Source organism: Alternaria incomplexa (assembly GCF_024043165.1).
Source record: "Alternaria incomplexa strain BMP 0042 chromosome Unknown scaffold_1, whole genome shotgun sequence".
Classification (NCBI taxonomy): domain Eukaryota; kingdom Fungi; phylum Ascomycota; class Dothideomycetes; order Pleosporales; family Pleosporaceae; genus Alternaria; species Alternaria incomplexa.
Genome location: NW_026249850.1, coordinates 1,860,805 through 1,888,546, shown reverse-complemented (window position 1 = coordinate 1,888,546; position 27,742 = coordinate 1,860,805). Strand labels below are relative to the sequence as shown.

General features: G+C 53.1%; 11 protein-coding genes across 11 annotated transcripts; 6 read left to right on the top strand and 5 right to left on the bottom strand.

The window, feature by feature from the left end:
• Positions 1-33: 33 nt before the first annotated feature.
• Positions 34-3,296, top strand: J4E90_000677 (uncharacterized protein; the record flags this gene model as incomplete). The annotated part of the gene is made up of 3 exons (XM_051430273.1): positions 34-257; positions 335-2,182; positions 2,240-3,296. The coding sequence occupies 3 exons, from the start codon at positions 34-36 to the stop codon at positions 3,294-3,296; spliced, it is 3,129 nt and encodes a 1,042-aa protein (XP_051295760.1).
• A 4,244-nt stretch (positions 3,297-7,540) lies between these two features.
• J4E90_000676 (uncharacterized protein) lies at positions 7,541-8,441 on the top strand (the record flags this gene model as incomplete). Its single annotated transcript, XM_051430272.1, has 3 exons — positions 7,541-7,601; positions 7,651-8,127; positions 8,176-8,441. 3 exons carry the CDS (start codon positions 7,541-7,543, stop codon positions 8,439-8,441), a joined length of 804 nt encoding a protein of 267 aa, XP_051295759.1.
• Positions 8,442-10,171: 1,730 nt separating this feature from the next.
• Positions 10,172-10,705, top strand: J4E90_000675 (uncharacterized protein; the record flags this gene model as incomplete). The annotated part of the gene is made up of 1 exon (XM_051430271.1): positions 10,172-10,705. The coding sequence occupies one exon, from the start codon at positions 10,172-10,174 to the stop codon at positions 10,703-10,705; it is 534 nt and encodes a 177-aa protein (XP_051295758.1).
• Positions 10,706-11,266: 561 nt separating this feature from the next.
• Positions 11,267-12,588, top strand: J4E90_000674 (uncharacterized protein; the record flags this gene model as incomplete). The annotated part of the gene is made up of 2 exons (XM_051430270.1): positions 11,267-12,277; positions 12,343-12,588. The coding sequence occupies 2 exons, from the start codon at positions 11,267-11,269 to the stop codon at positions 12,586-12,588; spliced, it is 1,257 nt and encodes a 418-aa protein (XP_051295757.1).
• Positions 12,589-12,653: 65 nt separating this feature from the next.
• Positions 12,654-15,360, bottom strand: J4E90_000673 (uncharacterized protein; the record flags this gene model as incomplete). Its single annotated transcript, XM_051430269.1, has 3 exons — positions 12,654-13,511; positions 13,562-15,196; positions 15,256-15,360. The coding sequence occupies 3 exons, from the start codon at positions 15,358-15,360 to the stop codon at positions 12,654-12,656; spliced, it is 2,598 nt and encodes an 865-aa protein (XP_051295756.1).
• Positions 15,361-15,692: 332 nt separating this feature from the next.
• J4E90_000672 (uncharacterized protein) lies at positions 15,693-17,465 on the top strand (the record flags this gene model as incomplete). The annotated part of the gene is made up of 1 exon (XM_051430268.1): positions 15,693-17,465. One exon carries the CDS (start codon positions 15,693-15,695, stop codon positions 17,463-17,465), a length of 1,773 nt encoding a protein of 590 aa, XP_051295755.1.
• Positions 17,466-18,265: 800 nt separating this feature from the next.
• Positions 18,266-19,428, bottom strand: J4E90_000671 (uncharacterized protein; the record flags this gene model as incomplete). The annotated part of the gene is made up of 2 exons (XM_051430267.1): positions 18,266-19,164; positions 19,215-19,428. The coding sequence occupies 2 exons, from the start codon at positions 19,426-19,428 to the stop codon at positions 18,266-18,268; spliced, it is 1,113 nt and encodes a 370-aa protein (XP_051295754.1).
• A 751-nt stretch (positions 19,429-20,179) lies between these two features.
• On the top strand, positions 20,180-21,112 carry J4E90_000670 (uncharacterized protein; the record flags this gene model as incomplete). The annotated part of the gene is made up of 1 exon (XM_051430266.1): positions 20,180-21,112. One exon carries the CDS (start codon positions 20,180-20,182, stop codon positions 21,110-21,112), a length of 933 nt encoding a protein of 310 aa, XP_051295753.1.
• A 646-nt stretch (positions 21,113-21,758) lies between these two features.
• Positions 21,759-23,719, bottom strand: J4E90_000669 (uncharacterized protein; the record flags this gene model as incomplete). The annotated part of the gene is made up of 3 exons (XM_051430265.1): positions 21,759-21,902; positions 21,952-22,422; positions 22,475-23,719. The coding sequence occupies 3 exons, from the start codon at positions 23,717-23,719 to the stop codon at positions 21,759-21,761; spliced, it is 1,860 nt and encodes a 619-aa protein (XP_051295752.1).
• Positions 23,720-24,594: 875 nt separating this feature from the next.
• J4E90_000668 (uncharacterized protein) lies at positions 24,595-25,490 on the bottom strand (the record flags this gene model as incomplete). Its single annotated transcript, XM_051430264.1, has 3 exons — positions 24,595-24,657; positions 24,790-25,287; positions 25,347-25,490. The coding sequence occupies 3 exons, from the start codon at positions 25,488-25,490 to the stop codon at positions 24,595-24,597; spliced, it is 705 nt and encodes a 234-aa protein (XP_051295751.1).
• Positions 25,491-26,440: 950 nt separating this feature from the next.
• On the bottom strand, positions 26,441-27,028 carry J4E90_000667 (uncharacterized protein; the record flags this gene model as incomplete). Its single annotated transcript, XM_051430263.1, has 2 exons — positions 26,441-26,793; positions 26,860-27,028. The coding sequence occupies 2 exons, from the start codon at positions 27,026-27,028 to the stop codon at positions 26,441-26,443; spliced, it is 522 nt and encodes a 173-aa protein (XP_051295750.1).
• Between the last annotated feature and the right edge of the window lie 714 nt (positions 27,029-27,742).

The window sequence follows — 27,742 nt, the reverse complement described above, 5'->3', positions numbered from 1 at the left end:
CACCAGGATCACACGTCTAATTCCTCTTCCAACATGGTTTTTTGCACATATTGTGGACAGTCGTTCACCAGAGACGAGCATCTCGAACGACATATCTTGACTCGTATGTTGACCCCTCGTCTTTCGCTCTTTCATTCTTCCTCGCACCAGCTACTATCCAATCTTTCTTCTGGGATATCTGCTAATCACTATGGACGAGCAGACACCAACGTCAAGCCTTTCAAATGCTTCACATGTCATATGAGCTTTGCTCGACGGTATGTGGCACCCTTCCTTGCTCTTCCTCATCCTGTGGCATCGACCGTTCGGAACAAAGTACTGACAGACTCTTCAGAGATCTTTTGCAAAGACACTACACCGTACACGGCCGCAACCAGAACAACGAAGAGGGCCTCCCTCCGCAAGGCATAATACCAAAGTCCGCCGGCCGCACGCCCATCGCCTGCAGTAATTGTGCGAAGACAAAGACCAAGTGTGACAAGAAGTTTCCGTGCACCAGGTGCGCTCAGAGGAATCTGAAATGCACATTGCGTCCTACAAGGCGGGCATCGAAAGGTGTCCAGCGGGTTGGCGGTCCTCCTGAGGCTGGGAGCGGGGATTCGAGCGAGAGTGGCAGCAACGCGGATAACCACAACACATCCGGCAATGTCTCTCCAAACCACGATAGCCAACCAAAACAAGCGGTGTCGAAGTCCTCTCCCGCTCAGATCCGCCAGACTTCCCATATTCCGGACAGCCAGCCACCGTCGCAAAGACAATCGCAGTCGCCCTCGGCCCCTCATTCACGAAACCCTTCCATCTCGCAACCAGTACAGCCACCAACACACATAAATCCCGAGGAGAAGTCGTTGCATCTTCATATGCCGATCTCCGATACGCCGCCCTTTTTCGACCAGTCTCCTTCCAACGGACTTGCTCAATCATCGTCGCTTCTTTCGCCACTCCCCACCCCGGTGACCGGCATGAATGGCTTCGTCACCTCCACACCTATGTCAGGATATGACGACTTCGTTAGAACGGTACGGGACCAATCCGATAATGAGAGCCCTCAATTCATGATGGACCCTTGGAACGGCATGCCCATGGACACAACCTTTGATCCCATGCGGATAGACCCCGCGTTGATGATGAGCATGAGTATGGACATGAGTATGGGACCGCCTCAGGATGGTATCCTTGGCATGATACCAGAAATGTCGCCTGCTCAAGCATTTGGACAGCCTGTTCAGACACCTCGCATGGACGAGTCCTTTTCGGATCTGCAAATTGGTAGTTCGGCTTCGATGTTCTACCCCTCCAACAGGCACTCTTCGATAGCAGATGCCGGCATACCTGATCTTGGTGCCATTATCGCGGCTCAAGATGGCTGGACTGTTTTCCGTTGCACTCCTTCTATTGCTTCAAGCTCGTGTCCACGCACAGCGAGACTCAACCTCGAGCGGTTAGAGCTGAGCCTCAAGAACCACGAGGGCTGGGCTAACTGGTCCCCATCGTGGGATGAATCCGACTTTCAACAAGGCGGACAAATCGCGGTATCGAAGTTGCAGGAAGCCACGCGAGACAAACTTCTCGCCATCACCCAAAGCTTCCTCCACAAGGCTTTGGACATCCACAAAGACGGCAGTAGCTCGTCCAGCAGTGGCGAGTCTCCAGGATCCACGGCCTCTCACTCCAACTTCGTTCTTCTTCCACCTGCTCGCGTCCTGGAGTACTTTCTCAAATCATACGCCAACTCTTTCGAACGCTATTATCCCACCTCCGCCAGAGGTGTACTCGATACGAATGAACTGATGCAAAACTACAACGATAAAGCATCGAGCTTGCTCATTCTCATGATGATTGCGCAGGGCGCCATGACCATTCCATCCATAGAGGCCAGGTGGCTAACTGGTGGCTTCACCGAAGCCTGCCGGATATCGCTCTTCGACCTTATCGAGAAGAACATCATCATGGCTGGTGATCCTATCGTTCTGCGTGCAGCCCTCCTCTTCACTGTCCAGGCGGCGTGGAGTGGCGACAAATGGCAGATGGACATCGCTATGGGCCAGCGTGGCATGTATTTTTCCATGTTGCGACATTCCGGTATTCTCGATGTGCGACCGCCAGCAACGCCTCATATAAACGGAAACATTTCGACGGATGCGTTGTGGAAGGACTGGCTTCAGCAAGAAAGCCGCAGTCGGTAAGTGTTGAAAACTTCGGTACCGTCACGTGAACGCACTTACTAATATTGGCGCAGCCTCATCTACTCCTGGGTCATGGTAGACCAAGACTTATCGCTGTTCCACGATACCGCTCCACTGTTTTCAGTAACAGAGTTTGGCGCGCCGATGCCTGATTCGGATCGACTTTGGCAAGCGCAGACCGCCTCGGAGTGGTCTGAAATGTTCAACCAAGTCCACGAGTTCTCGAACGGGTACTCTTCAGTAGGCTCTGGGGCCAGACCACCCAGTCTCAGAGATCTCTTCCGTTACTTCCTAGATGACGAAATCGTCGTACAGGATGTACAGGAGATTCATCTGACACCTATGCACCTGCGTCTGCTCCTCCACCCCCTGCAGACTTTGGTCTGCCAGTATTGCCAGCTTCTCAGCTGCTTTTCCGATAGCGTCGCTTCACGATCGCGGAATCGCGCACTGACAGCAGCGTCGACCCGCGTGCGTCTCGAGGAGGTGCAGGCGTTGCTAGGGCGTTGGTTCGATTTGGCGCAACGGTATATGAAGTCCAACCCAGTGTGTCCGATGATGCAGGCCAACCTTGTCATGTTCCATCTTATCAGCTTGAACGCTGTGTCCAACTTTCCAGAGATAGAGCGCCTTGCGCGTCGAGAGGGCGTGGACGGCTCATACCAGCAGATGCTGTGGATGCACAAGAAGTGTCTGTCCGATGTGCAGGAGGCCATCACCCACGCCGGTCAGGTCCTTCGACTCATCCGTGAGATGCCAAGAGGTATCCGGCCGCCATGGTGGGCTGGCGCCGTCTACCGTGCGGGTTTGGTCTTCTGGACTGATTCGCTGGCACATGGCGAGTCCTTGAGTCCCAACCACCAAGGATCGTATCAGCCATCGAACTCCGCGTTCTCTGTGGATCGCCTTCCTGCTGACCACCCAACCATACTGAGGTACATGTCTCGCAGAGAGGGCATCCCCACTCTGACCAAGCGAGACGGTACACACGTCCCCTTGGATAACGGCTTCGCGATCTTGTCGCATTGTATCGACGTCCTTGATGAAGGTGTTGCCACCAGGTTCTCCGATGGCATTCGTAGTAAACTCGAGAAACTCGCGCGAGGATAACCTCCCACATCCATCTCTTCTCTTTTCTCTGTCTTCCACCGTACCACCACGAGCTCATGATGTATTAGCGGGTGTTTAGGTGTTTCCCGTCTTATCGTTTCTTATCTCGTTCCATCTCTTTCGGGTGTTTTCCATCAGCATCGACATCTCAGGATGCTTGGGAAGGATATGCGCGAGGTTCCAAGCGTTGGTTGGCGTTCAAGGGCAAAGACACAGCATCGGCGTCGAGTGATGTCCGTCTCGGTCGCCGAGGTGCTTCGTGCCTGGAATGAGGTCATCAGAACCGACTGCAAGGCAGTCCATAATGTATAGTACATAGACATGATGATCGAATAGCACCAACCGACTTGGGAATAGCAAACCTATACACTTCAGCGGACTGTTGTTGACGATGAGTGTGAAGCGCTTCCAGCTGATCCTCGGCCAGCTGGTCGCAAGCAACGGTGGGTGTCTCCTCGACCAGTCTGCCAGTGACAGCATACTGACCATCTTCATTCGCAGGAGGCTCTCAGCTTCGGATGAAACCTCCTCATGTCGTGATGGTGGATGCGGGGCTCTTCCGTGACACGATGGTCGATGGTGTCATGTGTGTATGCGTAACGGCTGATGTGCAACACATATATCCCTTACCATCGTGTAGCCCCTCCGTCATCACTATCTGCGTGCTCTTGATTGCTTCGTTTTTCTCCTAACCCGCGCATGTGTTTCAAGCGTAAGCAGGGCATGGGTCGGATTGCGTAGATAATTGGTGTCTTCGAGATTGGAGGCTTGATGGCGGGGTCGGCTAAGAGTGCGAATGGTGTGTGTGTAAGGGCGGCACTACGGCGGCGGGGTTTCTTCGAACCGTGTGTGGGATGTAACAGAGTGGCCCTACGAGGGTGTGAACTCGTCAGATGCGAACGATGCAAGGGTAGTAGAGGGTTCGAGTTTGAAGTGAACAATGGCCGAGGGAAGTCAAATGAGCCAAGGTGGCATGTTTAGACTTCTGAAGTTGATTGGACTAGTACTGTGTCTGCAATATGCTTCCAACAGTATGGGTAACACCGTGGAGAATGCAAGCATGTGTATTGAGGCACGTACCTCAACCTCTCTCACATAGTCCCCTCGCCTCTCCTCTTTCCGCGGACGTTATGCAAGGACTTCGTCGCACTATGATGGTGCCGCTTTATCCAGATCGTACTATGTCTCATTCACCCCCAGTAACCGTGCTGATGCATCGAAACCCGTCATCGCTTCCGAACAAACGGTAACGCAGTCTTACGATCGCCGCCTTATTTGGACTTCTCCAGCCCTCAATGTGGCCGGAGAATGGAGACCACTACCCGATGGAGTCACTAACCAGATTCCTTCTGGCCGTTAAGTCGAAGGATGGGTATATGCAGTATGCTTCCGTATCACAGTGACAGAAAGCCGGTACCAAAACGTCTTGCTGCAGGCTCATTGCTTGACAAGCTTACGCGTTCAGCGTGGCTTCTTGCGTATGGAGGTAGCATATGCAGCCCTAATCAAGATGACTGGCTGTTCGAGCACACAGGAGCGGCTAGAATCCTTCGGTTCCAAGCGGCCATTGTTACACATCACAATAACCTACGACATGAAGGACCACTTTCCAACATTGAAGTACCCAGAGCAGTGGCTCTTGCTCTAATCCGCGTGTCTGATACGAAGATCGTGCCAAGCCTACGGATGCCCGCACGACAGCCGTAGCTGTCAGGATGTAGCTGGCCCGTGCCATCGGGCTTTGATGTATATCACTCACCAGAGGGTGGTGAACATGCGAGTGACCCCTCGTGAGTTCCATCCAACGGTCGGTATGTCGGAGATTTTCGTCGCCGTTGCGGCTTTCACCCTATCAAGAGGTGGAGATGGATATGGTGGTCTGGACGCGCTATCCTGGTCAAAGACACGCCCAGTGCCGATCAATGCACTTCCGTATGCCAGCCGAGCTTGAGTTAAGCATCGGGGACTTACCGGGTAGTAACCGAACGGTTTGTGTCAGCGGAGGCTTCGTTGTGTCACTACTGCTGTACAAGTACTTCCATATATTTCTATCATCCAGATCGTGCATCACTCGATGTTTTCGGTCAGTTACAAGATCGTTGTATTAGTAGGCACAAAAACGAGCATCGTTAGAAGACATATAAAAGCGAATGCGAGGTTCGATAATGGAAACCATGGCTGTCCCGTGAAAGGATGCATTAGCATAGGGCGATCTGGCAGAAGGTCGCGTGAAGCGCCCAACAACAGCCTCTTTCACCGCTATGTGTTTGACGGGAAACGGAATGAGGGGGAAATGAATTGATTCAGGTATAGCTCTGACAACCCCACAAAAGAGCTCCTTGAGACGACTACACCACCCGGTACTCAGACCGGGAAGGTATGTGATTCGTGCAGTATTGATGTTTCTCAATATTTCTGAGCAATCAGGGCGCAAGTCTTCTAGTTGGTGAGTAGGTAGCTCCCACGATTACATAGCCCTTGACGGATGATGCATTTCTGACATAGGATTGTCCGCTACGCTCTGCCGCGCTGATGCCATGACGCGAAAGCATCCACCCTGGGCGTCTATACGCGTGGCCTTCCCAACAAGAGAACTCTTCTAAGCCCCTTGCATCCCCAGTAGTCTTCTAGAGAGTGACATTCCACCTCGTGTGGCTTTATCGGGTCACCCCTGCGGCTAGTACTGCGAGAACAGAAACGCCACACGAAGAGCATCCGAAATATTCGTCAGCGCTGGATGTATAGGCAACACGATCGGATACTATCGCTTGAAAGCAAGCCGTTCTGGGGACGAAAGGGCCGATGCGTGGTGGTGGAGACGCATATTGGTTTGCAACTTTGGGTCAACGGACGCCGTCGTTAAGACACAACATGGCCGGTGAAGACGACTCCCTGTTTCCAGAACAGGGGATTCAGAGTACTGGAAACCTCGCACGCAGACGCGCAGCTATTTTGTGCTCTTGGTACAGGTATGTAATCTGGATAAAGACTGGTATGCATCGTCGGTGTACGTGCTCGGTTATGGTCGCTCGTATATGGACTCTTTATTAATCTGTGCGCAGGTCCCTTATCTTGAACAACTCGTACTCGAGATGAGAACGCTCACAGCTCGTTGCCCACCGTTTGGAACACACCATCCATCCCGACGGTACAGCAGTTGGAAGATGAAGTGAAGTGAAAAACGCACGGACGTTTTGTCGACGGATCCCCGCTGTGGAAGCCGGCAGCACCCATTTCTGATGGCGAGACCCAGCCACGCTTGGCCGACTTGTAACACACTTCCATTTACCGGGTCGAGTCCGGACTCTACGGCACTCAGGGAGTCATGATGACCGTTGGTGTATGGGGAGCCATTGAGGTTCCAGTACACGGGCGTGTCGAAGTCCTGCCGAACCCTGAGCGAGTTCAGGCTAAACCGTTCCAAGGGATCCGAAGTCTGTCCCAGAACGTCACATGACCGTGTCGGATCTTCAGAACCCCACGGTCCTGGGCTTACCCACGACGGACAGAGTCGTCGCAGCGACGTTCGAATCTGTTCGCGTCACATCACGAAGCAACGAGTTCCCAGCAGAGACTCTCTGCTGATGGTGGACATGCGAGGAGGCGAAAATAGATGTTTCGATGCCGCCGGTGTCGCATCAGCCTCGCGATTCGTTGTCACTGTCAAACGCGAGTCTTCGCAGCGTCATACCTGGTGCTTCACCAGCAGAACTCAATAAGATGCCAGCATTACTCGCGGTGGACAAAAAAAGATGTTTCGATCTCATGAAACGGGCGCGTGCTGCACGAGAGGCGCTGGAAGTTTGGTGTTGCTCGGTCGGCCCTCGCAGCTCGTGGGAATTGTCCAATCGCAAGCGCTCCTGCCCCCTTCGGCCCCTCTGTCCGACGGTCTGTCCCTGAGGCTCAGGCTCTCCTACGGGGACAGGGACCACGCTACGGGACAGATGCGGCGCAGGTACACAGTTTCAGCCCTAGGACTCACGACTCCTGGGGGCGATGCTGAGTGCCGAACCGGACGCTTCGAGTTGGGGGAGTGGTATGGATGTTGGGATACCGGTGGTGGAGCAGATGGAAAAGAGCTACTCACTGAACGCGGTCTCCGCTGGCGTTCCGAATAGCGAAAGGGTATATATGTACTCGTCTTGACCGTGGAAGGGAATTATCATCATCACAACCACTCTCATCACTACTACAACCACCTTCACACTCCTCAACTCAACATCTCAACACCTCAACACATCACAATGGCATCAATTGAGCAGACATGGAGCCTTGCTGGCAAGGTCGCCGTTGTTACCGGCTCAGGTAAGCTTATCATACCCAAGCTTCACCTCCCATACTAACAAACATGTAGGCCGTGGTATCGGAAAGGCGATGGCTATTGAGCTCGCCAAGCGTGGCGCAAAGGTCGCTGTCAACTACGCCAACGCCGTCGAGGGTGCTGAGGCAGTCGTCAAGGAGATCAAGGCACTCGGCAATGGCTCAGACGCCGCTGCCTTCAAGGCCAACGTTGGCAACGTCGAGGAGTCTGAGAAGCTGATGGACGACGTTGTTGCCCACTTCGGCAAGCTCGACATCTGCTGCTCCAACTCCGGTGTTGTCTCTTTCGGTCACTTCAAGGACGTCACACCCGAGGAGTTCGACCGTGTCTTCACCATCAACACCCGTGGCCAGTTCTTCGTCGCTAAGGCGGCTTACAAGAGGATGGAGATGGGTGGTCGCATCATCCTTATGGGATCCATCACCGGTCAGGCTAAGGGCGTACCCAAGCACGCTGTCTACTCCGGCTCAAAGGGAGCCATTGAGACATTCACTAGGTGCATGGCTATCGGTAAGTCACATCATGCTCACTTCCACTTCATCTACTGACCCAACCTAGATGCCGGCGAGAAGAGGATCACCGTCAACTGTGTTGCACCCGGTGGCATCAAGACCGACATGTACCACGCCGTCTGCCGCGAGTACATTCCCGATGGTGACAAGCTCAGCGACGACCAAGTCGACGAGTACGCCTGCACATGGTCCCCTCACAACCGTGTTGGTCAGCCAGTAGACATTGCCCGCGTCGTTTGCTTCCTTGCTTCCCAAGACGGTGACTGGGTCAACGGAAAGGTCATTGGCATTGACGGCGCTGCTTGCATGTAAGCGTGTTGTCTTTGATAGAGCATGTTTTCTTTGGATGATTTCCGCAGTCACGAGCTAGCATGTATTGGCGTTCTTCTTGAAAGAAGAAAATAATGAAATTTTACACCACCTCCATTCTCGCTTGACTCTATCATTACTACTGCAATGCAGGACCTGGCAAAGCAATTCTCCCTGTGCACACCACTACAGTGTTGTGGTGGTGTGGAACCTCGCAGCGCGGCTTTGCTGCTTTTTCGGCCCAGGTCGCCCCAAGGATGTATTAACAAGACTCTTGACCGCCAGATCTGCTACTTCACCGCTGTCTTCATATCCTTTTTCGCGCCCGAGAGAAGATATACCACCATTCACCACCGTCTTGACGAAACATGCCCCGCCTTCACGAGTTCGACTAAGACTTCACCGTGTTTGTTAACGGTAGCTCACTAGCGGCCTCCACAGATCATCCATGGGGACAGGATCAGCGCATCTACTAGGCAATCGCTCTAGGATCCTACAAGTGTCTTACGCGAGTTTGGACAAGACCGATGACTAAGAAACAAAAGACTGAAGCTATGCAGATACATCAGTACTGATGGTGGTATTCTTGGTACGAGCCTCGTGCACGGACGTTACCCAGGTGGGCAACGCCAGATCGCTCCCAGAAGGCTTGCTTTCGCGTGCGCGCCGCGTGGCCGATTCCACCACGACCCGGACTTCCGTCGCAACATCACCAGCCCCGAACCTTTGGGGCTCAATACGCGCTGGAAATAATAACGCGCAAGCGACGCTGTTTCGGGTCCCGGAATGAGGTCTTGAGCGGCGAAGAGGCGTCTCGGCATGTACCTACTTGGTTTTCGAAAGGGCAGCCCCTCCCAGATCTATAAGCGCTCACTTAAAGCCGAAAATAGCCAACAATTACAAACAAGACCAAGACCATCTAGCGGACGGGAGGAATGTCATACTGTGGCACAGTACTCAGCTGTTGGACCTGTGTGGTGTCCCCGTCGTCCTTGCCTGCTAGGCGTCGACACGTGGGTCACCATCGCAAAGGCGCATGCGGAACATGTTCAATGAGCATCAACCAACACTACGAGCTGCAGCGAATGTTGTGATTACGCCCGGAATACCCTCTACAGTGAACTTGATCGAGGCCTAGTAGTAAATTGCTGACGATTGCGCTGTTCGTTGTTTCTCGTGGTGGAGCTAAGCCACGCCCTGGGTCAGCTATTTCAGCCGCAGTGACAGGATTGCTGGACGCTTATTGGAGCTGTGTTTAGCAAACCCTGGGATGTTTTCCATCCGAGATGACCTTTGCGAGATGTGACCTGTCTATCTTAGGCATCCTGTCATGCTATTCTCCGCATTCTGGTCGTGTGAAGGGCCTGATGCGACACTGCACTGACGAAGGATACAGCTTACCATTAAACGGCAAGTTCACCAACCGAGGGCTATGTGTAGAATATCAGCAACCTCTGATTTGTGATCACTCTCGCCAGACGAGTATATATCTAGAGAAACTCTTGCCTGTCAAGTTAATCTCATCATCAATACATCAACTCCTTCACAGCATCTTCATCACTACATCGACATCACATCTTCTACATCAAAATACTCTCTTCACAGCATCCACAGTCCTATTATCATCGAAAGCATTTCATAGCTCGTCTCTGCTTCCCAGTCATCATCGCATTAGTCGCTTCTTTGTCAGGTCACCATTCCCACAACATCAACACATAAACTCATCAGACAATATGGTTGCCTTCACATCTCTCGCCTTGACAGCCGCTGCCCTGGTTGGCCTCACAGTCGCCGTGCCAGCACAGCCAGTCCGGCCTACCGGAGTAGTCCACCGCGTCTTCGCCGGCTCCACAACCGCCAACGGCGGCCTACATTTCGAGCCCGAGAACGTAGTCGCAGAACCCGGCGATCTCATGGAGTTCCACTTCCTCCCCAAGGCGCACACTTTCGTGCAATCCTCGTTCGACAAGCCATGCGAGCCTCTCGGCGGCGACAACTCCATCTTCTCTGGCTTCAACTTCAACACCACCGCGGGTGAAGCACCAAACGTCTTCACCTTTACTGTGCAGGACAGAAACCCTATCTGGTATTACTGCTCGCAGACCAACGGGAACCACTGCCAGAAAGGCATGAGCGGTGTTATCAACCAGAACTTCAACTCCGACAAGACGCTTGCAAAGTACAAAGAGAATGCAGTCAACACCGTCACCAAACAGCCTTCTGTTGACCCGCTTGCTTCTCAGGGTGGCTCGATTGTGCCTTTGTGAGCACCTGGTGGAATCTGCTGCATGTGGCACGGGCAGCGTGGTGACTACAGTTGATCTTAACGACGGTCTCTTTCTGCATATTTTAATTTTCGCATCACATAGTTGACTTCTTTCTCTCTGCATGGGATCGGCGTTATGCATTTAGTCTTTAGAATTGCCCTAAGCATTCACACTACTACAGTAATGATATTTCTATCGTATTATGATTCCAATTCCTTCGTGCCAGAAATACTTTTGGATACATCATTGCGGAATGCGACATGAATTCTAGCCATCTTTAGTGCCTTTTTTTTACACAGGAATAATGTCCTACACCAAAAGTTTGCTAGGAATGAACGTTGCTTCAAACTGTCATCAAGTCGTCCCCGCCACTTCTTTGACGTTCTTTCTGTGTTGCACACTTGCATTATGGACAAACAATTGCTTTGCATCTCGCCTTTAGCACTCATTATCTCAATCAACCGATGCCATCTTTTAAGTTGTAACCCCATAAGCAAGACACGTGTCTACCCCTCCAAACACTCTCCCAGGATCTATTGATACACCACTCGAAGTCTCATCATGGCACGAACCCGAGCCTGCAAAGCGCGTCCCAGACTTCCTTCCCGCAACACCATCACCAGAGTGACACCGGGACGCGGGTCTACAGTTGGGTCACTCCGTGCATCGACAGTATCCGTCGAATATGACAAGGATGAGATAGGGTACTCGCGCGACATCGACATAGAAGACAGCACCGTGAATATCAAGCAAGAAGACGAAGATGAAGATGTGACAGCAGTAAACGAGACAAGAAAATCGCCAAAGAGACGAGCTCAAGGAGCGATAGCAAAAGCTTCTGTGGCGAAGAAACACAAATCCTCCCCACCTGCTTCCGCCACCCGTCTCACCCGCTCCAAGACTTTGCCTTACAGGAAAGAAGCGAGTAGCACTCGGTCTGACAGTGAGTCAGAAAGTGATATCGAGACCTACGCACACACCAAGACGCGCTCCATCAACTCGCCTCTACACCTACTACGCCCCTACATGGCCTTCCAACTGTCTGTTTCTGGTCTTTCGGGCAAAGCATACAACGCCGCACAAGCATCGATGAAGTCCGTCCTTGACGTCGCAGAGAACTTTGAGAAGCAGTGTGGGGGAGCTCTCGTAAGGGCGCATGATAGCCTCAGCAGTAGCAGCAGTGTGGATTCTGAGGAGTACGAGTCTCGTGCCAGACCAAAGCAAGGAGAAGAAAGACAAACATACAAAGTCGCGAAGCTGCGAGCAAAGAGAGACGACGACGTGTTACCGAGAAAACAGCAAGAACTGAATGAACAGACGAGGAAAAGACTCGCGCAAGAGCGAAAGGGAAGAGGAAGGGCAAGACGATATTCAAGCGAAGACGAAGACTCATCCGCGCATTCCTCTTCGCCTTCACCTTCCACCACGACCTCCGAAATGGCAACAGAAATAGCCAGTGACACTGAGGACGAAGCCAAATACCCGCCAATCAAGCTGCTCTCTGTATCAAGCACAACCTCAATCTACGACTCGCTCCGCGCAGCGACAACGGATTCTGGCGAAACTAGCTCGGTGAGTTCTTGCTTTGATTTGACTACTGCCATGACAGTAATGATAATGCTGATCAATTATAGTAGGAAGGCGAAGAAAGTGATGTGATTGAACGCCGCGAGAAGAACGCATTGCGACGGCGGAAAGCGAGACAGAAGAAGCGGAATGCGTGGAAGAGGGAAGAGCTAGAGTCGGAGAGCGATGCAGAAACGGAAGTGAATATTGTTGAGAAGATGGAGGAAGAGAAGATGGAGGAAGAGAAGATGCCTGTGTTTACGGAAAGTGACTGTGGAAGGGAAGTCACAGTAGATTTCTTTCCGATAGCATGGTGATGGTGCTTCGACTGTAGACCAGCATGATAGATAATTCCATATTTTATCCGGCTTACAGGAAGCTATCACATCTTGATCCTCAGACCCGTGTTTCCTGTCCTTTCTGTGCCTGATCTCCCGCTAGTGGCACCCATACTGTCTGCATCGCTATCATCATCTTGATAATCCTCTTGTTCATCATCCATGCTGCCCAGTCCTAGCGTGCCAACTTTGAACGTGTTGCCGCACCACTCACTAAACACGTCCGGATCCCAGACGCCATCTTCCCTTCCTTTGCCCTTGGCGCTCCTGTTGGCTCCATTTTGGTTGGAAAGAGATGGCGAGTACGACGAGTCGTACCAGTCTTCGTATGCTTGGGTGACAGATTCCATGACAGCTGCTACAAGCATCTCGCGTGTACGAGCGTCGGTGATGGATTCTTCCAGCTTCGATCTCAGGAACGGCGTCTCATGCTCAATGTTCTGCCGGATCTTGCTCGTGCGCGCAGGAGCTTCACTCACAGGCACCTTTTTGTTGCCTTTCGTATCGATCGGTGCCGTCATTCTAGCGACGAATTGACCAGTGAAGTCATTGATCGCTTGGCGCAGGCGTGCATCCACTTCAGCTTTGGCATCCAACATGTTCTCTACGACCTTGGGTATCAAAAGACCGACGAGATTCCGCGGGTTGAAGAGGCCGCCCCGAGCACGCAGCTCCCAGAAAGTATTCGTGAGGCTCGCAAAACTGTACTGGACTTCAGTCTCCGGCGTGACGAACTCAATGTCGAAAGCTACGATTTGTTGTTTGAGGAGAAGGAGGTGCGATACGAGGAAGAGGGCGGCATCGGTGGGTGAGGCGGATTTAGCAAGCAACGTGCTAACTTGCGCGAGAGAAAGCGTGGTGCTGTGAACGATGTGATGAGCCAGGTCATCGAATACAGAGGACTAGGAGCACATTAGCATGAGGAAGGACATGCGAGCGTTGAAGGACTTACGTGAACAAGCCTGTAGATTTTGCTGAGCAACCAGATCGCTTTGCGCAATGTAGGGTACCAGTCTTTGAAGGCCGCTTCGGTATTGAAGTTCCATCGCGCATCTGGATCGTCGTCTTCGACTATTGTGGGCGTCTTCGGCATCAAAGGGGTGGGTGGGACTTCGGACTTCGGCTGCTTCTTGCCAGACAGAACGGGATGATTTGACTTCGTCCCGGAAATGGCGTGCTTCTTGTTCTTCGCAGGGTAGTCGAGGTCTTCTGGTTTAGGCTTGTATCTCTCAATGTCGTCTCGCAGGATCGCAAGCGACAGGAAAACCAATCTGTTTTGTGCATCTTGCAGTGCGGGGTGTACAATGACAGAAAAGTCCAGCTTGTTCGCCTCAACTGGCGAGTCCTCCTCCTCTTCCTCCATGTATCGTGTCTGTATCAGTGTGCAGAGTTCGCACAGCTTGAGTATTTGTGTCTCGTGGATAGTGCGCGGTCGCAGGTAGTCGTATAAAGGCTCGCATACAGCTTCGAGGAAGTCGTACAATCCGCCATCACCCTCAAACCACTCTCGCCATAAGTCGCACTCGTCGAAACATATGCCACGTATGTAGCTTATGCTGCTCCTCGCAAAGGCTACGAGATCCGTCGATGTGCTCGGAGCTTGTGCGATCTCTCCGATTTTCTTTGTAACGATGGGAAGTATAAGTCGGCCACGGGTGGCTGAGTAGCTCTGGTACAGCTCGTTCATCAAACTCTGGTATTCGGCTTCTCCGCCTGGCGCTGCTCCAGCTGGCAGTACTGCCCGCTTTTGTATCTCGATGCCTATACTCTTCAGCTCCGGCGCGCCGACGCGGAATTTGGCATACAACAGCGCAGACATTGTGGTGTCGTTCAGTTGTCTGTCCGCTATCCGCTTCGACACATCGGCTGCGATTTCGCGAAGCGCTTCGGTGAAGTGGACGCGGATGAGGGTGAGGGCACGGGTAAGGAGCAGTCTGTATCTGGATCGGTACGTTTCGGCTTCGCGATGCTTGGAATGCGCCTGCATGTATTCGAGGCAGCTGTCCAGGTTGGCCAGCATCTCGACGAATTCTTTACCCCGCACAATCTTGCCTGCTCCCGGAGCATTGAGTCGTTTGGTGGTAGGTTCGAGGTAGAGATAGTATCGTAGATTCTGCTCCATATCGTCTGCGAGCTTCGTAATGCGCTTCTGGTCGTCGATGAGGCCCTCGCATTGTGTGCGGAAGGCGTTCGTCTGGGCTTCGACGATCTTGAAGGATTCGGAGAGGGAGGAGAGAATATCGAGGGTCGATGTTGTGTCGGAGATGATGTTCTCGAGGTGGTTTCGCGTTATGTGTAGTTGGTTCTGGTAGAGTCTGTACTCCTCGTGGCTGGCTTCGAGCAGCTCATCGCTGACACCGCCATACCAGTCGGCAAACTCCAGCTCGGTGCTGATTTCCCCACGTGACTTCTTCTTCTCGAGTGCTCTTTCCTTCTTCAGATGTGCCCGCACGACGGTGTAGAAGTCGCTGTACGACTTGGCGCGTCTGGCCACGGTGGCCGGTGGAGGGCCATTGAGCTTGCCGGGTCGATCGTCCTCTGCTGTTTCCGCGATGGCCTCTGCGCGCTCGAAGTCAGCCTGACTCTCCTGCAAGTACAATCATCAGAAGTGCTCAGACGTACCCAGGCAGCGGATGGTGGGCTTACGTTCTCCTGTTTAAGCAGGCTCTCTCTGCGGCGGTGCTTGCCCTTCTCCTGGGGCTTGGCGGTGCGCGGCACAAAGGCAGTGTACCACGAGTCTGCCTCGTACATTCTGGCGCAGTTCGGGGGTTGGTGGATTTGTTGTGTGTAGACAGGAAACACGACGCCAGCTTCCACATGTCGGAGCTCGGTGATGCTCGTGGGGGTCCAGCAGGTCGTGCTAGGCCTAATTGGCGCTAGACTCATCTGTCAGTGTGGAGCAAGTCTAGAGCGTCATTGATCACGCAGCTACGATCTAGAGAAACTATCCAAACTGTCCAATTACCAATGCTCCAATCGTAATCGGACCTTCGATCGTGCTGCAAATGTTGCTCTCTTGATCTACCCAGACGCCCACGGGACGACACCTGCCACTACGAGCCCACCACGCCATATACCACACTATGCTCAGCACAAAGTGTGTAGCACGCGCGACCCTCCGAACGCCGCATGCCCCGCGAGTATGTAGGAACATAGCGACCAGACCCCCGCAATCACACGTCCGGACAGCATCCCACCCCTATGCACAACGACGACAGCAACACTTCGTCCGATCCATAGCCACCGTCGGCGCGCTCTGGGCTACCGCCACGGCATATCAATGGTGCAACGGAGACTCGATCATACGAGATGCGCACGCTGAGGAACAAGAGGAACCGGAGCTGAAGTTTGAAGCGCCACGGCGGCAGGCAACATCGGTCGACGACAATAGAAATATCATCAGCTCGCAGCATCTTCAAGTCATCAAGAGCTGGGAGAACCCTGGAGTTTACACATGGGGTTCCAACTCAGGCAAGGTCGTGGCACCCGACTCTGACGAAAAGTACATCAAGACACCAAGACGCTTGACCTTCTTCGACGGAAAGTTGTTGCGGGACATCAAGCTCGACAGAAACTTCGGCGCAGCCATTGACGAGAAGGGCGATCTTCTACAATGGGGCACCGCCTTCGCAAACGACGTCAAGGAGCCTACCAAGACTCTGACGGGCCATAACCTTACCTCTCTCGCCATCTCCCGCGATCGTATTATTGGCCTGTCCAAGAGTGGCACCGTATACTCGATACCCGTTTCACAGGCGGAGCAGAAGGAAGGCCCAAAGCCGCCATCTACATCCTGGATCCCTTTTTGGGGTGGCTCCAACAACATCTCATATCGCAACCGTACACCTGAGAACCTCGGATGGAGCGAGCGCGTCACGGACATCTCATCCGGGCTAGAGCACGCGCTCATGCTCACCTCCTCTGGCCGCGTCTTCTCTTTCGCATCAGGCTCACAAGACTTCCCTAGCAAAGGTCAGCTAGGAATACCGGGTCTATCATTCGAGAGCCGTCCCACTGGCGCTTTCGACATTCCCCACGAGGTCACTACCCTCAAAGGATTCCCCGTCAAGAGGATCGCTACTGGTGACTACCACAGCTTAGTCTGTGATTCCGAAGGACGAGCTTTTACTTTCGGCGATAATACCTCCGGTCAATTAGGTTTCCCGTACAACGCTGAAGCGCAAAGCGTAGATGCGCCATCTCTTCTCCCAACACAAAAGCTATACTCTGGCTCGCTAGGCAAAGTGACAAATGTATTCGCTGGCGGCAACACGTCTTTCCTCGCCGTTGAAGCGACCAAAGGAAACAAGACTACTGCAGACACATGGGCCTTTGGGTTCGGCCTCACAGGTCAACTCGGTGTTGGTCGGTGGGTGCACACGCAGGCCGACCCCGTCAAGGTCCCCGCGTTCTCTGGCCTCTTTGAGTGGGACGAAGCCAAGAACACTGCAATTCCGATACGTCTATTGAACATCTCAGTCGGATCAACCCATGCCGCCGCCATCCTCGACAACGTTGCCAGCGTCGCTGTGACCGGTCGGTCGAAGAAGCTCACAGACAACGACACAAACTGGGGTCGCGACATCTTATTTTGGGGTAACAACGAATACTACCAGATTGGCAGTGGCAAGCGGAGCAATCTAGCCACACCAACATACATCCAACCACTTGACCAAGCCGCTGAGCAAGAGCGAGCTGCTTCTGCCGGCGGATTCGGAAAACAACTAAGAGAAAAAGAGATGCATCGTTTCCAAATCACACCAAGAAATAAGGTCAAGGTCAATGGCCGCACAGTCGAATTCGAACAAAAGGTGGAGTGTGGACGCGGATGCACTGCCGTTTACTCTGCTGTTTGATCTACCAGCTACTGTTTGTGTTTTTTCTTGTATATATACCTCCGCCTTTTAGGGCGGGCACCGCTACGTTTGATGACATGTAAGAGTAGGTTGAAGGATAGGCTGTATCTCTCCCAAATCAAATCAAGAGTGTTTGATCTTCAGAATCACACCATTACCATGATAACAAAATCCACACATCTGTTAGCGTCTTTGTGTGACTAGTGTCGGGTACAAGCGTGCGCGTGTCGTGGGTCCGTATACTCCACTATTCAATCAATTTGAGATTTGTAGGGAGATGCGATACGCGCTGATGCGATTGGTGGCATTATTCTCATGCCGGAGAGTAAAGATGACGTCTGTGTTGTAAGAGGTAGAGAAAGGACTACAAGATGGTCCACGACACTTACCTACAGAATGTGGCCATGACAAGACGTGCTCGGAGCGATGGATTGAGGAGGGACACTAGGGATGTGGCAGTGGGTTCGAAGAGGAGTTTTTATGGGGAGTAGCGGGAGAAAAGAGTAGTCATCGAGATGTTGAAATATGTGTGATTGCACCGACTACAAGCCTGTGTCGGCGACCTAACTAGCTGATGTGGGTATATGGTACAAGACGCGCGAAGCTACATGACTTTTGGTACAGATGATAACAATAATACAAAAGAATAGCTCGCAAACTGGAGAAAAAACGTATAAACAAGAACGGCCTACGCTAGTACAAAAAGACAAGATTAGACAACCGAAAAACACGTACTCAGGCCGCCGAAGAAACTCCTCCGAGCTCGCCCGAGATTAAAGAAATTGGGGACGCAGAGTCGATCAAAGCCCCATGCGCTGGATCATGGCTCGTGATTCTGCTTCAGACAGTTCGTTGCCGTCGATGTTGATGCGACCTTCTTCGACTTGCGCGAGATCTGGCTTGACGAGGCCTTCGTGGAGATATTTGAGAAAAGATAGTAGCTTCTCTTCGAACTCGGCGTACGGATATCGTTCCTGGGCTGCTTCTATCGCCTGTAGACTTGACTGCGCCCGACCATTTGGTATTAGTTCGTTGATGTATTGGCGCTTGATCCTGGTCCACTCGCAGTTCTCTTCGCGAAGATTACCTTCAGCACAGAAGAGTCTCCTCATTGCTGCCACGTCCGCTGGTTCTTCGGCCCATCGTTCGACGCCAGGGCAGCCATAGGCGAAGATGGTGTTAAAAGCTTCGTCACCGTAAGCACCATTACGAAGATATTCGCCGATGATAGCCTGTAGCATGAAATGTGCTGCCAAGTCGAACCACTCAGCCGTTGGCAGCCAATCGTCATCCAGATTGACACGTGCGGCGGTAAGCTCGATGAAGACAGGGAGTAAACAGTGGAGCGAGGGCGTGCCTGCTACATCGGTCACCCACCTCCGCTGATCCACCGGCATTCTCAGTGCGGAGGCAAGAGCAGAGCGGTTTTCGTAAAGAGCGCCATCGGAAAGAGGAAAGTCCTTCTGCTGGTCGAAAGGGTCCTGGAGCGCAGAAGGATGCTGAGTTCGTTGCCGCCAGTACTCGCCACGGGATTTGTTCTGCTCGCGCAGACTGTTCAGCGACTCTTCGGTTGTCCAGGTCTCGTCGTGATGCAGCCGATGTGTGAAGATCAGGGCAAACTGCAACAAACGCGATCGAAATGACGCCTTGGCATCTAGGCGTCGGCCATGGTGTCTGTGCCCGAGGAATGTCCTCCAATCTGATAGTCGTGAGCACGTGATGCATTGCCGTAACAGGCGCAAGTCATACCAGCAGTCATGTTGACGAGCGCATTGGGCAGATCTGAATGGTATGGATCACTGCTCGACTTCCACTCAAAGACCAAGTCAATGGCCTTGTAGACAAGGAAATCTAAGATGGTGAGATCGACGTCAAATTGGTCTTCCTCTTCAGTCTCCATGCGCCGGGTCAGGTTCAGGTAGCCTTCCCTGGGGTGTCCGTTGCTGTCGTGTGTGTTTGCCATGGCTTGATGCAGGGCGCTGTAGGTGGGGAGAAGGGGGCGGGAGGCGGTCAACATGGAAGGTAGGGCGATATATAGGCAAGTGAATGACGGAAAGGACTGTACGAAGCAAAGGCTGGAGGGAGCTGAGGGAGGGAGAGCACGAGAGGCGTGATAGCAAACGGGTTATAGCAGAAGGATGCCCCCTCTAGACCCCACAGTTAGCCCACCCTGGAGGACAAAGACATTGGGCGGCTGGCTGGATGCAGGGTCGACTTCATGCGTCGTGACCCGAGAGTTTGTGTCGCTGCAGGGGGAGGTTCGCACGGCATGCGCAAGCGAGGCGAAGGAGTTCACGTCAAACAGACAGGCTGAGTCGCGGAGCAAAGGGCTCCACCAGCATCGGGTCTGAGCAACTGGAGGAGAGCGGAAGAGACCGCACCTGCATGGTGGCTGCCTGGCTGAGACGCCGGCGCCGTCGCAGTCGCGTCGGGCAGGACTGGAGGGCGCGCGAGGCCGTGGAAAAATTATCAACCACGGCCAACTCCTGTTCGCATCCAGAGTGTCGCATGTAGCACGCAAGCGGCTTAGCGTGAGGTACCGATGGGTGAGTGATGGCGCCGGCCGCGTCTATCTCGCCCGCGGGCTGCTGCGATCGCCCATGCGCCGACGCCACCAGCCTCAGCACCCCACACACGCAGCACGCCGTCTCCCACACTGACACCTGACTGAAGCTTGGAGATGCGCGTCCGTCCACGCCTGCCAGTGCGCGACAATGCTGCCCAAGAAGTGCTCCATCCTCCTGCCCTCGTACACTAACCTCAGTCCCCTCTACTATTCCCACGCTGGGAGCTGCTCAGGTCCCCAGCCGGGCAAGTCATGCCGTCATAGATTCGCACGTCCTGAGGCCGCAACACAGCGGCGCTCCTACGCCCAACACCAGGACGCGCCCGCCTACCGCGATGACGCAGAGCTGCTCAGGTGGCCAGACGCCGTGAAGCCGCACAAGACACCCACGCCCTACCAGATCCTGAAGTGCCGCAAGGGCGACGCCTACACGAAGCACCGCTTCTATGCCCTCGTCAAGCTCTACCACCCCGACCGCTGCCATGCCGAGTCGGCCATCGCCCAGCTGCCCCTCCACGTGCGTCTCGAGCGCTATCGGATGCTAGTCGCCGCCCACGACATCCTCTCCGATGTCCAGAAACGCAAAGCGTATGATGCCTGGGGCCACGGCTGGGCCGGTCACCACCAGATGCCCATGGCCCCCCGTCATAACGACTGGCACTATGATCCACATCGCTGGAATACGGATCCGCGTACCAATGCGACCTGGGAGGACTGGGAGCGCTGGCACTACGAGAACGGCGGCGGCGCCAAGGACACAGACGCCCGCACGATTCAGATGTCCAACTTTACCTTCATGGCCCTCATCTTCGCCTTTGTCAGCATAGGCGGCGTCGTGCAGGGCACTAGATTCAACACCTTCAACAACTCGGTCATAGAGCGGCGCGACCAGATCCACCGCGAGGCGAGTATGGAGTACAGCCGGAGCAGGAATGCCACTCTGAGCTCAAGTGGAGATCGCGACGAGCGCATACGCACCTTCCTTAATCACAGGGAGTCGACTATAGTCGGCGAGCAGTCCTACCAGCGCTTACTCCCGCCCGCCGACACCTGCTCGCCTGATGAGATCAGGAGGCAGTAAAACGAGTAAAATGAGCACATTGTGGTGCCTGATAGATTTGCTATACCCTCCAGCACATTTTGGTGCTATATCGTACGACTGTTATTACTTCGCGGCATGAATGGAGCTAGGGCGTTCGGTTCTGTATGTATCATTCGGCAGGCGGCACATATGCGCGCGGCGGGCATATCCTAGCCCTCATGCGCTCAGACACCACGCAAATTCAACGACAATCACCAACAGCACCCCCGCCGTGCCTGTGATCGTGTACTCGTTTTTTCTTCTTCCAGCACCCTGGCCGTCGATCGTAGTATGACGGCGGCGTAGAATATCGACACTGGCAATATATCGAAGATGATCTACGCCAGAAGCAGCATGGCTTCCGCGCTACCGCCTACACCTAGGGTAGCAGAGCCTCAAACACTGCTGCAACTGTGTCACGCGGGTCCAGTCCCCTAGATGATGTTCCAGCTTGGCAATAAGCGAGATATCTCAAGGGTAGGGTATATGACAAGTTTTATTACTACATGTATGCGAACGCATGAATGCTCGCGCCACCAATGCTCCATCTCAACGTTTACCGATGGCGATCAGTAATAACTTACGCGATTTTAGGTTTGCACCACCACCTGACATGCTCGCCAACAGCTGCACCTGCATCAACGACTCACCCCCTGCGCAATCGCCCCGCGACCTGAGGTGTCGTCAACACGCCATTCCTCAAGTTATCGAACTTGGAGTCAGGATACAGCAGCCAATTGGGCGATGACTCGATGCCTGCACCACTCCCGCTGCCCATCTTCTCGACAACCTTTATACGTTAGCAAGCTCGTCTCCACTCTCAGACGTCCACGACTCACGTTTGTCACGATGCTCCCGCTGTCATCTGTCCTGTCACCGCTGATCTCCCACCACATTGCGCCACCCAACCCTTGTTCTGCAATGTAGTCGACCTTCTTGAGCGCCATGGCCACAGTATCATAGCTGACGAACTCGCCACTCGCTTCGTCGTAGCTGTACGTTGCGCCAGCCTCTTCATCGTAGTACTCCTGTGCACCTGCAAGGGGCAAGTCCTTGAAGTCGTAGACGCCTCGCTCGAACGATCCGGTGCCGATGCCACTGAACGACGTTCCTAGACCCTGAGTGTTGGTGAAGGAGCGACCATAAAGCGGCATGCCAAGATTGAGCTTGGAGGAAGGAACGCCCGCGGCGCTGTAGGCGGCCAGAACGGAAGCTGTATTGAAGGGCGTGCTCAGGGGAGTCGAGGTCGAAGGGTAAAGGTTCGATTGATGGCCAGTCTGGTCATCCCAGGAGCCAGCGTAGTCGTATGCCTATCTTTGCGTTAGTTTATTTGTTGCTGCATTTGGAGAAGCCAATACTTACCATCAGATTGATAAAGTCTGTGACTGCACTGATCTCTTTCAAGGGCAGATGCTTGTAGTTCTTCTCCCCGGCTGGCGAAGCAATAGTCAAGAGGAACTTGGGCTTTAGCTCGGATCCAGACTCATCTTCGTACACAAGCGTATTGGCATACTGGTCCATCTGACCTCTGGTCTCCTTCAACAGCGCAAGTAACTGCCCGCCTTGCTCCTTGTCGGTAGGATACTCCCAATCCACATCAATGCCATCGAAGCCATAGTCGCGAATCAACTCCACACACGAAGACGCAAAGCGCTGTCTGCCTGCGTCCGTAGCCATAGGCCCATCCATGTGCTTGGCAACGTTTGTATACGTCCAACCACCTACACTGAGCAACACCTTCAAGTTCCTATTCTTGGCCTTCAGGATTTGAAGCTGCTTCATCGATCCGTAAAGATTGTTGCCCACGTCGTTCCAGGAATCAGTCAGATAGTGCTTTTCCGCGTCGGCATATGTGTCGGTGAGGAAGACGGTGCCGTCGGGCTTGTTGTCGGCGAAGGAGTAGAGCAGGTGGGTGAGTCGCTCTGCGGGTATTTGCTGGGGTTGGAAGTTGCGTGCGTAGATGTCCCAATTTCCGTAGTAGGCTACTGAGCGGTAGCCGGGGTGGGTGGGGATGTTGGGGTTGGTGGGTTCGGGTGGTGTGTCGCTTGCTGTGGGCTCTGGTGGAGGTGGTGCGTAGGAAGGCGTGGCTGACACCGAAGGCTGCGTGATCACATAGCTTGTGACTATGGATGGGGAGGGAACAGTAAAAGTAGAGGCTGGCACTGAGGTCTCCGCGGTCATATAGCTAATGACTAGAGATGAGGAGGAAACGACAAAGGTAGCGGCTGAACTTTGGGATGGAGTCGTTGCGTATGAAGGCGTAGCTGAGACTGAAGGTTGCGTGGTTACATAGCTGATGACCATGGATGAGGAGGACACAACCCAGGTGGATGCTGAGCTTTGAGGAAAGCCGGATGTGCTAAAGCTAGCATAGTATTCGCTTGATGAGCTCGGCGTTGCAGTGGAGACGGCAGATGTCAGAATGGGTGATGAGGAACCAACGAAGCTATAGGCTGAACTTTGAGGTAGACCAGATGTGCCAAAGGTGGTGTAGTATTTGCTTGATGAGGTTGGAGTTGCGGTAAAGACGGCAGATGTTGGGTAATACGACTGAGCACTAGTCGAAGAATACGCGTAGCCACCAGGATACTGTTCCGCTGTCAGCATGATGAACGCCATAGAAGTAGATTGGCCTTGACTTACCAGAGCTTGCTCTATCTTCGCATACTCTCGTTCAAGCGTCTCAACCCTAAGAAGCAAGCATTCTCGATCACACTCGTCTTGCGTCTCCTGGGAAGAAGCGACGGCAGTGAGTAGAAAGATGGTGGCGCATAGCCAGGTTGGTAACGATCGTGCGCACTGCTTGTACTGTCAGTCTCATGAATAACATCCTCATGTCACTTCTGTTCTTCTCTAACATACCAGCATGTTTCGCATCACTGCACTTCAGTAACGGTTGTGGTAAACAAATGTATTATGTACTTTGTTTCTGGATATCGGTTACAACGGGTGTCTCTCCGTTCTTAAAACATATCCCTCTCGCGCGTCGTTGCCCCATGCTCCCACCCTCCTCCTTTCTTATCCAGCTTTTCCTCGTGGAATCTGCGATACTGGCATGCATCTCAAGCGTTATTTACGACCTGTCTTAGTACCTTTTGAGCTTGTCGTTCCTTGGGTGGTAACCGTTGCGCATGCATGTTGTTGTCCGTTCTTGGAAAAGGGTCCCGCTTGTTTTGGTAAGCAGGGACTTCAGGGAGTGGTTTGCGAGGTCGGTGCATGCAGGTACGCTATCTCAACGTGATAGAGACTAGCGTGGACTGTAGAAAATGTGGATGAGGTGGGTATGAATACACCATGATGCGCAGAATTTAGGAGACGGGTTTGGGGCCGAAGATGGCTGGGTGCGGTCGTTTGGGGTGACTGGATCGTATCCTAGACTCTTGTGCTGGGTATCAAACGGTACGCAAGGCTGGTACCTGGCGATAGACCGGTTGTTGCTGTGGGTTCGCCTCCTATGCGGCGGAGGTCCTTCCGGTCAACATCTACTCGGCTCGAGGCCATGCATTTTCAGCCTCTGCTCCACCGCCTTCTTCGTCTTCCTCCTCCTGAAAACCAGCACAAAAATTACCACGGTCAGTAATGCAGCACAGGCCTGCACAATACCAACATACCAACTCGCACTCTACACACTGCGTCAGCAAGCCCTTCCCTCAAATTTCTCTGACCCGTCGACTTACCTGCACATTACAATAGCTGCTAAAGTTAATGTCGCCCACGAACTCTTTTTGGATTGCCCTCGCACCAGAACTACACGTCCAGCCCCAAAGATCATCGCTCTTTCCATTTTTATCTTTCTCGGTGCGATACACAGTAGCGGCTACACACCACACAATGAAGTTCCCCAGCATATTGACCCAGCTAAAGGTACTCGTGACAACAGCGGCTACATTAGCCTGTTCGATACCACACTTGTACGAAAAGATCGTTGCGAAGTTGAGCAGTACGGAGACGGCCGCGACGCCAAAGTACATGTACGTTGGCCATGCCCGTGTATTCTTCGCCCAGGGCGTGCGTAAGATGTTCTCGCCACTGGGTAGTCGGACAACGCGGTGGATACTGCGTGTGCTGAGGAACTTGTGCAGTGTAAGGGCCGTGAGGACGAGAACTGCGATAGAGATGAAGAGAGCGAGGGTGCGCGATATGACGCGTAATTTCCGGATACGTATTTTGAGGTCCTGAATATATGTTAGTACCACTGATGCTCGCTTACGGCACTTCTTTGTTGAGGGCGTACCCTGTCTTCGTTTGCCGCTTCTTTGAGCTCCTCGAAACCGCCATGAGGTAGCGCTTGACTGTACTGTGCGCTCTGATCGTCGGTAGCCAATTGAAGAGTGATCGCAGGTATCGGTCTGTTAGATGAGAACTTGGAAGAAGTCATGGTCGATGGTAGCAAGTGTTGTAGGTCTTGCTCCTGCGAGGGGCGTTGAGGCATGGTATGTATGCGCAGTCATTGAATGTTCGTTGAACGCAACAAAGAATTTCGTGTGTCCCTTTTACAACATGTCGAAAGTCATGTAGATACTTGGGGGGGCTTTCAGGTTGGACATGGGGGTTTCCCAATTTGTACCGAGATCTTCGTGGTGATCTCCGTGTTGTTACATCAGCAGCCTCAGCTCCTCCAGCTCCAAACATTAGTCGATTGATAGTTCCGCCGATCGCGCCGTAATGTATCAGCACAGCTGAACTGCAGTGTTGATGACGTGCCGCTTGTGGCTGCGGTTGACCGTAAGCGGTATCGTGGTCGTGGCTGAGCTGATCCTGATTCGCCGAGTTACCCACAGACGATGCTTAGTGATGATGTCGCTATTCTAGGAATTGGTTGTCGTCGGCATGTGTACGTTGCATTTAACTGTTCATTTGAGGATCTCATGCTCGAGGTGGGCTGTTCATCGGTAAGATGGCTTTACGCCCCTTCGGGCAGGTGCCCAACACAAGATCGGAAAGAGCATCAGCCCATCAGTCGCTGCGCTTCCTCGGATCTGCTTTTTTCTTATGTGAGAACTAGTGGGTCGCTGCACCTCGTAAACGGAGGTAATTGAACAGATGCGCTGCAGTCTACATTAGCATGGAAAACGAAGTTGGCAGAATCCTAAGATAATGTCGACTCTGACGTGATTTCTGGTGTCCAGTGTGGGAGGTAATTATTGGGATTCTCTTTTTCAAACTGGCTGCTGTTCCAGCCGCAGCCGATCTTAGATGGATTTGATTGTGTTGCATTCGGCGACCTGTTCATGAGCGCATGGTACAGCTATTCCCAGCGTCATGCTGAGATGATTGCAATACTGACTAGCACTGGTTCTCCCTCGCATAACCCCGTCAGAGTCGCAGCTATCGCTGGAGGACGGACTGCTGCGTGAGCCATTCCTCCAGTTTTTTCTGTGCGTCTTTGTCCACCAGACAAAACTTGACGGGACCCATCTCACTCATTCCCTCTTGCTCGACGGGTACACGGTCCAGGCTGGCAACCTCTTTCACTTTCTCTGCAGTGTTCAACAGCCCACCCAACCTGAAAAGAAGCATCATTTCCCCATCAGCCCCAGAGGCTGGTATGAAGGCGCTCTGACTCTTGAAGACTGTGAGGAGGGAAAGATTGTGCTCATAAGCCTCGCGATCGTAGCCTATAGCTTCTTTTTCGGTCCGGACAAGTTCCCAATGATCGTCGGTAATTCGCTCCCGGGTGACTGTAGAGAGGAATCAGTACATGACAAATCCACATATGATAACCAGAACGAAGCGGTGTCACTAACCATCTCCGCGTTGATCACTGATGAGACGGACAGCTTCGATACGGGAATATCCAAAGAGTCGCATCCAGCGCTTGATAGTTTCCGGTGTAGGGTATTGGGAAGCAATCTGCGCGTCAGAGGCTGATGCTGCATGCGCCATGCGCTCCAACTCGTCCCAACCAGTGTCCATAGTCGTGTAGCTGAAGTAGATTCTTTAAAGGTTGACTTGCGTAGTGCGATGCGCAATGATGCCCGGCGCGTGAGCGAGGTGGTGCTGTGGGCACCAAAGTCGACTATTTATGGGTTTCAGGCTGCTTTCACATCGCGCCTGATGATCTTGGTGTGACGCGCAGCTTCAGTCTCAACTGGTAGAGTGGTCGTTCTTTCCATGGTTTGAGTGAGGGAGTCACGACTGGAGCGACTCACCAGCACGGAACTATTCCGGGCTCACTAGGCCGTGTTGGGACTTTACACCCAACGTATCAGACTGTAAGAAATTATGACTCAGCTGCCTGCGACACTGTTGTGGTCTTCTACTTCGTTAACAGAACATCTTTTCGTGGTATGTGTGCGCGACCGAGAACAGTGGAGAGTCTGCACCGCCAATTTGGCGCTCATCAAAGCGGAGGAGGCTATAGGGTACGAACAGATAAGGGGAGTCAACGACTGAACTGCTGGAACAAGGTCAAGCGGGCAAAGGCTGTATATCGAAGATTCCTGCGATGGCTGCCTAGGTGTTATCGGAAGCAAACATATCCCCCATTGGGAGCAAGCGACCACGCGCGTCGGGAACGGCCTGTCTTCTTGGTGGCATCTCGCAAGTTTCACCAGCTTCGGACTCCTTGGCAGCCAGATGCGCGCAGTACTCGCACGTCTGCAGGCTGCGACCTCCCTCTTCTGCACA